The following is a 9344-nucleotide window of genomic DNA, read 5'->3' on the forward strand; positions in this document are numbered from 1 at the left end:
GGGTTAATATTATCCTCGGTAACCTTGTTTACTGGAGTCAATATCAAGACATAACAAGATTAATTGTAGACGTAACAACTAAGTGAAAACTGGCACTAACGGTGAACGTCTTGTTGACCTGACCTGGCTTTTGAGTTACACTTAGAATCAATCAATAAGAACAGAACAGTAGTCGACATATTACTGTGTCTACTGAAGTCTTGATACAAGTAATTATATATTTCTGTATTATTTTTCTAATGGCTGTAAAGCAAAATTCCACCTGAATTTAATTTAACCGAATGTACAATAAATTGGTGTGCGGCGGTTAAGGGATACAGTGCTCGCCTCCTATGTTATGGTTCGATCCCGGGCACTCCCAGTCCACCCAGTTTAATGGGAGAGATACAGTCGCAGATGACCCACCTTACAACACCGAGACACTCACCCGTCTGTCCTCTGGGCAGCTGACGCCGTTATGAGAACAAGACCTCAGCGTGATGTCCACCAGGGAGACGCTTGGGTGACTCACCAGTACCCACCCACCACAGGCACCCCCCAGCACGTGTCCCCAAGAGTCCCCACCACAGGCACCCCAGCATTGTCCAAGACTACCCTACAGGCACCAGGGCACATGTCCAAAGTGCCACCACAGGCACCCCAGCACGTGTCCAGGTACCCACCACAGGCACCCAGCACGTGTCAAGACTACCACCACAGAGCACCCCAGCACGTGTCAAGAGTACCCCACCACAGGCACCCCAGCACGTGTCCCAGAGTCCCCACCACAGGCACCCCCAGCACGTGTCCAAGACTACCTACAGGCACCCCAGCACGTGTCCCAAGAGTACCCACCACAGGCACCCCCAGCACGTGTCCAAGAGTCCCTACAGGCACCCAGCACGTGTCCAAGAGTCCCCACCACCCAGGCTTGTACGTGTCCAAGGAGTCCCCACCACAGGCACCCAGCACATATCAAGACTACCCACCTGAGCACCCCAGCACGTGTCCAAGACTACCCACAGGCACCCCAACACGTGCAGAGTATTCTCCTACAGGCACCCAGCGTGTCCAGAGTCCCACCACAGGCACCCCAGCACGTGTCCAGACTACCCTACAGGCACCCATGCGTGTCCAAGACTACCCACCACAGGCACCCAGCACGTGTCCAGAGTCCCCTACAGGCACCCAGCACATGTCAAGACTAACACCACAGGCACCAGCCACGTGTCAAGACTACCCTACAGGCACCCCAGCACGTCAGAGGTACCTACAGGCACTAGCACGTATCAAGACTGCCCACCACAGGCACCCCAGCACGTGTCCAAGACCCACCCTACAGGCACCCCAGCACGTGTCCAGGCTACCCACACCACAGGCACCCCAGCACACATATCCAGACTACCCACCACAGGCACCCCGCGTGTCCCAGGGCTACCACCACAGGCACTTGTACGTGCTCAAGACTACCCCACACCACAGGCACTATGCGTGTCCAAGACTACCCTGAGCACCCCAGCACGTTTCCAAGACTGCCTAGGCACCCCAGCACGTGTCCAAGAGTGCCACCTGGCACCCCCAGCACGTGTCCAAAATTACCCTACAGGCACCAGAGACGCGTGTCAAGAGTGCCCTGGGCACCCCAGCACGTGTCAAGACTACCCTACAGGCACTGGCACGTGTCAAGAGTACCCTACAGACACCAGAACCCATGAGCCAAGGTGCCTACAGGCGCAGCACGTGTCAGAGTACCCACCACAGGCATAGGCCTGTCAGAATACCCACACAGGCACCCCAGCACGTGTCCAGAGTACCCACACAGGCACCAGGGGCACGTGTCCAAAGGCTCTCCCACCACCCAGGCACCAGACATGTCAAGAGTGCCCACCTGGGCACCCAGCACGTGTCCAAATTACCCACCACAGGCACCAGGGCACGTGTCCCAAGTACCCACTATAGGCACCAGGGCGTGTCAGAGTCCCCTCACAGGCACCCCAGCACGTGTCAAGAGTCCCCACCACAGGCACCCCCAGCACGTGTCAAGACTACCCTCACAGGCACCCCAGCACGTGTGTCCAAGAGTGCCACCACAGGCACCCAGCACGTGTCCAAGAGTACCCTACAAGCACCCCATCACGTCCAGAGCACCCCTACAGGCAAGCCCAGCACGTGTCCAAAAGGTACCCACCACAGGCACCACAGCACGTGTCAAGAGTACCCCACCACAGGCACCAGGGCATGTCCAAGAGTACCCACCACCTGGCTTTAGCACGCGTCCAAAGGTACACCACAGGCACCAGGGCACGTGTCCAGAGTACCCACAGACACCAGAACACATGTCAAGAGTACCTACAAGCGCAGGGCACGTGTCAAGAATTACCCTACAGGCACCCCAGCACGTGTCAGAATTACCCACCACAGGCACCAGGGCACGTGTCCAAGTACCACCACAGGCACAGAGACACATGTCCGTGCCACACCACAGGCACCCCAGCGTCCAAAGTCCCCCTACAGGCACCCCAGCACGTGGTCCAGACTACCCTACAGGCACCCAGCACGTGTCCAGGTACCCCACCACAGGCACTCCAGCACGTGTCAAGAATCCCTACAGGCACCCCAGCACGTGTCCAAGAGTGCCACCACAGGCAACCCAGCACGTGTCCAAGAGTGCCTACAGGCACCCCCAGCACGTGTCTGGGTACCCACCTGGGCACCCCCAGCACGTGTCCAAGAGTGCCCCACCACAGGCACCCCCAGCACGTGTCCAGGTACCCACCACAGGCACCAGGGCTTTATGTCAGAGTGCCACCACAGGCACCCAGGGGCACATGTCCAAAATTGCCACCACAGGCACCTAGCACGTGTCTAGAGTACCCTGGGCACCCCAGCACGTGTCCAAAATTGCCTACAGGCACTAGCACGTGTCCAGGTACCTACAGGCACAGAACACATATCAGGTACCTACAGGTACTATGCGTGTCAGAGTCCCTACAGGCACTGGCACGTGTCCCAAGACTACCCTGGGCACCCCAGCACGTGTCCAAGACTACCCACCACAGGCACCCCAGCGTGTCAGACTACCACCCTGGGCACCCCCAGCACGTGTCCAAGGGTGCCCTACAGGCACCCCAGCACGTGTCCCAAGACTACCTACAGGCACCCCAGCACGTGTCGGCACATGTCCAAGGTACCCAACAGGCACCAGGGCACATGTCTCAGAGTACCCACCACAAGCACCAGGGCACATGTCAAGAGTGCCCTATAGGCACAAGCCAGTGTCAAGGGAAATACCCCATGAACCAACCCGCTATATGGGTCAGTAGAGGAAGTAACTTGTAGGAGGGTAACCCATTACCCACCTGACGCTGTGCTGAAGAAGGTGTGGGTGATGTGTGTATACAGTGGTGGTGGGGGGAGGGTTATTCTCCTGCTCATACGTGTCAACCTTCCAACAGGAGAATTGATTTAAGTGTTAAGGCGACGTTCACACAATGTTTTTATTTATTTTTTCCGCAGGGTTTCTCTCTCTCTCTCTCTCTCTTCTCTCTCTCTCTCTCTCTCTCTCTCTCTCTCTCTCTCTCTCATACGCATATTCACAGAAAACCAAAGAAACAAGAGATCAAAAAAGAAAAACAATAATCAGAGAAATCAACAGACAACAGCCAATACGCCCAAAAGGTTGAGGCACCTCACGACAGAACATGTCAGCTTATGATCATCAATAATAACTCTCTCGACCAGACAGACAGATAGAGAACAGGCAGACGAACCAGAGACCAGATAGACAGATAGAGACAGGCAGACAGACAGGGACCAGACAGACAGATAGAGACAGGCAGACAGACAGGGACCAGACAGACAGATGAGACAGGCACACAGACAGGGACCAGACAGACAGACAGATAGAGACAGGCAGACAGACAGGGACCAGACAGACAGATAGAGACAGGCACACAGACAGGGACCAGACAGACAGACAGATAGGGAGCAGAGGCATACAGACAGGGACAGACAGACAGACAGAGACAGGCAGACAGACAGGGACCAGATAGACAGATAGAGAGACAGGCAGACAGACAGGGACCAGATAGACAGACAGATAGAGACAGGCATACAGACAGGGACCAGACAGACAGACAGATAGAGACAGGCACACTAACAGGGACCAGACAGACAGACAGATAGGGACAGGACATACAGACAGGGACCAGATGAACGACAGATAGGGACGAAGGCAGACGGACAGGGACCAGACAGACGAACAGATAGAGACAGGCAGCAGACAGACAGGGACCAGACAGACAGACAGATAGAGACAGGCAGACAGACAGGGACCAGACAGACAGACGATAGAGACAGGCATACAGACAGGGACCAGATAGACAGACAGATGGAGACAGGCAGACAGACAGGGACCAGACAGACAGACAGATAGAGACAGGGCAGACAGACAGGGACTAGACAGACAGACAGATAGAGACAGAGCATACAGACAGGGACCAGATAGACAGACAGATAGAGAACAGGCAGACAGACAGGGACCAGACAGACAGACGAATAGAGACAGGCATACAGACAGGGACCAGACAGACAGATAGAGACAGGCAGACAGACAGGGACCAGACAGACAGATAGAGACGAGCATACAGACAGGGACCAGACAGACAGACAGAGACAGGCCTGAACCGGACCAGACAGACAGACAGATAGGAGACAGGCAGACAGACAGGGACCAGACAGACAGATAGAGACAGGCAGCTACAGACAGGGACCAGACAGACAGATAGACAGGCATGCAGACAGGGACCAGACAGACAGATAGAGAACAGGCATACAGACGGACCAAACAGACAGACAGATGAGAACAGGCATACAGACAGGACCAGATAGACAGATAAGACAGGCACAGACAGGGACCAGACAGACAGACAGATAGAGACAGGCATACAGACAGGGACCAGATAGACGGATAGAGACAGGCATACGACAGGGACCAGACAGACAGACAGATAGAACAGGCATACAGACAGGGACCAGATAGACAGATGAGAGACAGGCATACAGACAGACAAATGAGAGACAGGCACACAGACAGGGACCAGACAGACAGACAGATGAGAGACCGGCAGACAGACAGGGACCAGACAGACAGACGGACAGACAGATAGAGACAGGCACACAGACAGGGACCAGACAGACAGATAGAGACAGGCAGACAGACAGGGACCAGATAGACAGACAGAGACAGGCAGACAGACAGGAACCAGATAGACAGATAGAGACAGGCATACAGACAGGGACCAGACAGACAGATGAGAGACAGGCATACAGACAGGGACCAGATAGACAGATAGAGACAGGCATACAGACAGACAGATAGAGACAGGCACACAGACAGGGACCAGACAGACAGACAGATAGAGACAGGCAGACGGACAGGGACCAGACAGACAGACAGACAGACGAATAGAGGGCAGCACAGACAGGGACCAGACAGACAGATAGAGAGACAGGCAGACAGACAGGGCCGATAGACAGACAGAGACAGGCAGACAGACAGGAACCAGATAGACAGATGGAGCAGGCAGACAGACAGGGACCAGACAGACAGATGAACAGGCATACAGACAGGGACCAGATGACAGATAGGGACAGGCAGACAGACAGGGAACAGACAGATGGAACGAGCAGACAATTGGGAGGACCAGACAGACAGACAGATAGAACAGGCATACAGACAGGGACCAGATAGACAGATAGAGACAGGCAGACAGACAGGGACCAGACAGACAGATAGAGACAGGCACACAGACAGGGACCAGACAGAAGATAGAGACAGGCGTACAGACAGGTACCAGACAGACAGATGGAGAACAGGCATACAGAGCGGGACCAGACAGACAGATAGAGACAGGCACACAGACAGGTACCAGACAGACAGTTAGAACAGGCACACAGACAGGGACCAGACAGACAGATAGAGACAGGCATACAGACAGGTACCAGACAGACAGATAGAGACAGGCATACAGACAGGGACCAGACAGACAGATGAAGACAGGCAGACAGAGACCGGACCAGATAGACGGACAGATAGAGAGACAGAGCAGACAGACAGGGACCAGACAGACAGATAGGGAACAGGCACACAGACAGACAGATAGAGACAGGCACACAGACAGCGGACCAGACAGACAGACAGATAGAGACAGGCAGACAGACAGGGACCAGACAGACAGACAGACAGACAGACAGATAGAGACAGGCATACAGACAGGGACCAGATAGACAGGTGGCCCTCTTTCCCCAGAATATACCTAAATAACACAATTACAATAAGAGGTCATTATTCAAATCATACACCAACGTACACATACAGCACCCACATACATAAACACATAATCATACACATAATAATGGTTGCCCCTCGTGTAACGAGGATGGCCGCCCAAGGGCCACCTGGGAGTGAATTTCTTTAAGGTGTGGCTTTCACAACACAACAACCACACCCTGAGTTAACGGGCTGCATGACCAGTGTTAGTGAATAGTCAGAAGACCGGACAACTCACCAACTGCACTGGCTAACCATTACCCCGGAACACGATCCAAAATCGATTAACATCCAGGTCCCCAATTACTGCTGGGTAGACAGAGGCAAATGGCGTAAAGAAACTTACCCATAGTTCACCTGCCCGGGGATCGAACCAGGTCCGCTCGCTTGCGAGCGACAATGCTGACCATTACACCACAGGTTGCCATACACACACAATCATACACATATACAATACGCATACACATAATCATACACATACCATTCGTGGGGGTGTAATAAAGATGGATTATTACTTATTATTATGAAGTGAGTCTTGTTAAATGATTGATATCTGTCCTTAGGACGACCTTACAGCAACAACAACAACAACAACAACAATAGTAATAATAATAATAATAATAATAATAATAATAATAATAATAATAATAATAATAATAATAATAATAATAATAAAATAATAATAATAATAAGAATAATAGGCAGAGACAGTGTGAGTTAAGTCTACAGTGCTGGTTACCCACGTTTCACTTACTCTAGCACACACACACACACACACACACACACACACACACACCCACACACACACACACACACACACACACACACACACACACACACACACACACACACACACACACACACACACACACACACACACACACACACACACACACACACACACACACACACACACACACACACACACACACACACACACACACACACACACACACACACACACACACACACACACACACACTCTTCACTCACCCATTCACTCACTAACGACCCCCTGACAAGTAACCTTTGGCCCCAGGGTCACATGTGTACAAGTGAGGGTACCACTGATCTTATAGCGTCTCAGAAAAGACTTTAAGACTCGAGAAATATATTAACAAATTATACAAAAACAAATAGCAATTAGTCATCAATAAGAATAAACTTAGAAAAAATAGTTTGTGAAAAGAATAAAGATAATAAGGAGAATTATTCGTGTATAGTTTCCAATTCTCTTCCTTGATGCGTATATATTACTCGTAGCATCATCCGGGCCCCTGATTGGCTACAGGCTATAGACGATATAAATGCTATAACTCTATAAGAAGAAAGAGCTTTAAGGATATAAATATGTAGTAACAGTAACAAATGTGACATAGATAATACGACTAAAGATAAAATAATAATAATAATAATAATAATAATAATAATAATAATAATAAACTATAAGCGAATTTCTATAAGAGAACATTTCACTCCTATACATTTACAGCATCACCTAACGCCTCTGATTGGTCCAATAGTATAGACGCCGGATTCTGCGTCAGATCAACAATGTCCCTTCCGTCTATATTTTTCCCCGGGCAGACGACGTGTTAAAACTTCCACTTCACTGCCAGGATGTCATTAGACTCTAAACGGCCTCCATCCATCTGGCTTCCGACACCGTGGCTGTCTCCTTGTCCGGCAAAGCCAATTAAGCCAGCAAGACACACTGGCAGGACAAACTTACCCTGACGCCCAGTTACGGTGTTTTACGGCGCTAATGCATCGGATTCATTGCAAGGGATCGGATTTCTGAGACCTCTGGCTATAAAGGATTAGGTCCAGCGTTCATGCAATTCCTGATCCTCATTACGACTCCAACTCGTGTATAATTTCATCGATTATTTTCAGGTAATCCGCAGGGTTTTGTGACCAGGTGAGGCGTAAGCTTGACCCTTTTTCATCTTTCTTTTCATGGGTATAATCCTGCCAGCGTAAGGAGAGCTGGGTATTGGGCGGGTTAACAGCTTGGGGGATGCGTCTTTTTTGCAGGAATTTATCGTCTCGTTGATGTTTTTTCTTTTCTCTTGGGTATGGATTCTCGCTCTCAATATTGGTGTCGACCTTTACCTTCAAGTATATTTCGGTGTGTGTGTGTGTGTGTGTGTGTGTGCACCCTCACTACTACTACCCGTCACCTTACTAGTACTACCGTCACCTCTCACTACTACTACCCGTCACCCTCACTCTACTACCGTCACCCTCACTAGTACTACCCGTCACCTCACTACTACTACCCGTCACCCTCCTACTACTACCGTCTCACCCTCTCCAGGTACCACCGTCACCCTCACTAGTACTTACCCGTCACCTCACTAGTACCACCCGTCACCCTCACTACTACCCGTCCCCTCACTACTACTACCCGTCACCCTCACTAGTACTACCCGTCACCCTCACTACTACTACCCGTCACCCTCACTACTACTACCCGTCACCCTCACTAGTACCACCCGTCACCCTCACTAGTACTACCCGTCACCCTCTTTAGTACCACCGTCACCCTCACTACTACTACCGTCACCCTCACAGGTACCACCCGTCACCCTCACTAGTACTACCCGTCACCCCTCACTAGTACTACCGTCACCCTCACGTACCACCGTCACCCTCACTAGTACTACCCGTCACCCTCACTAGTACCCACCGTCACCCTCACTAGTACTACCCGTCACCCTCACTAGGTACCACCGTCACCTCACTAGTACCACCCATCACCCTCTAGTACTGCCCGTCACCCTCACTGTGCCTGTTGGTGCCACTACAGTACATTGATGGTATGACTGGTGTGAAGGCCTCGGAAACGCGTTTAATTTTAATAAGCCCATTGACGTGTAGGAGCAACTGTACTATAGCTCCTGAACGACTGAGAAAACAGCCGGTCTATAAACACATCATGGGTCTGCACAGAGGACTGACTGTTTGTTGTAGTTCTATTCGATATTTTAAGGTGATATACAGACACTGCAGCGCTGGGCCAGACCCTCAA

The 9344-nt window shown here is 51.3% G+C and overlaps 2 protein-coding genes across 2 annotated transcripts; both read left to right on the forward strand.

Annotated features, from left to right (window-relative positions):
• The first annotated feature begins 457 nt into the window (after window positions 1–457).
• On the forward strand, window positions 458–1746 carry LOC121853374 (DNA-directed RNA polymerase II subunit RPB1-like). The gene is made up of 2 exons (XM_042347442.1): window positions 458–1238; window positions 1322–1746. Exons 1-2 carry the CDS (start codon window positions 458–460, stop codon window positions 1744–1746), a joined length of 1206 nt encoding a protein of 401 aa, XP_042203376.1.
• A 104-nt stretch (window positions 1747–1850) lies between these two features.
• Window positions 1851–2837, forward strand: LOC121853375 (extensin-like). Its single transcript, XM_042347443.1, has one exon. The coding sequence runs from the start codon at window positions 1851–1853 to the stop codon at window positions 2835–2837; it is 987 nt and encodes a 328-aa protein (XP_042203377.1).
• Window positions 2838–9344: the final 6507 nt, after the last annotated feature.

The sequence above is a fragment of the Homarus americanus genome, unplaced genomic scaffold (assembly GCF_018991925.1).
Source record: "Homarus americanus isolate GMGI-L3 unplaced genomic scaffold, GMGI_Hamer_2.0 scaffold37195, whole genome shotgun sequence".
In the NCBI taxonomy this organism is placed as follows: Eukaryota; Metazoa; Arthropoda; class Malacostraca; order Decapoda; family Nephropidae; genus Homarus; species Homarus americanus.

Excerpts from the sequence above, each read along its gene's own strand:
- LOC121853375 (XM_042347443.1), top strand. The coding sequence starts at position 1,851 with ATGTCAAGAGTGCCCACCTGGGCACCCAGCACGTGTCCAAATTACCCA.
- LOC121853374 (XM_042347442.1), top strand. The coding sequence starts at position 458 with ATGAGAACAAGACCTCAGCGTGATGTCCACCAGGGAGACGCTTGGGTG. Across the intron at positions 1,239-1,321 it reads CCCTACAGGCACCCCAGCAC|GCACCCCAGCACGTGTCCAG; the intron begins GTCAGAGGTACC and ends CCCACCCTACAG.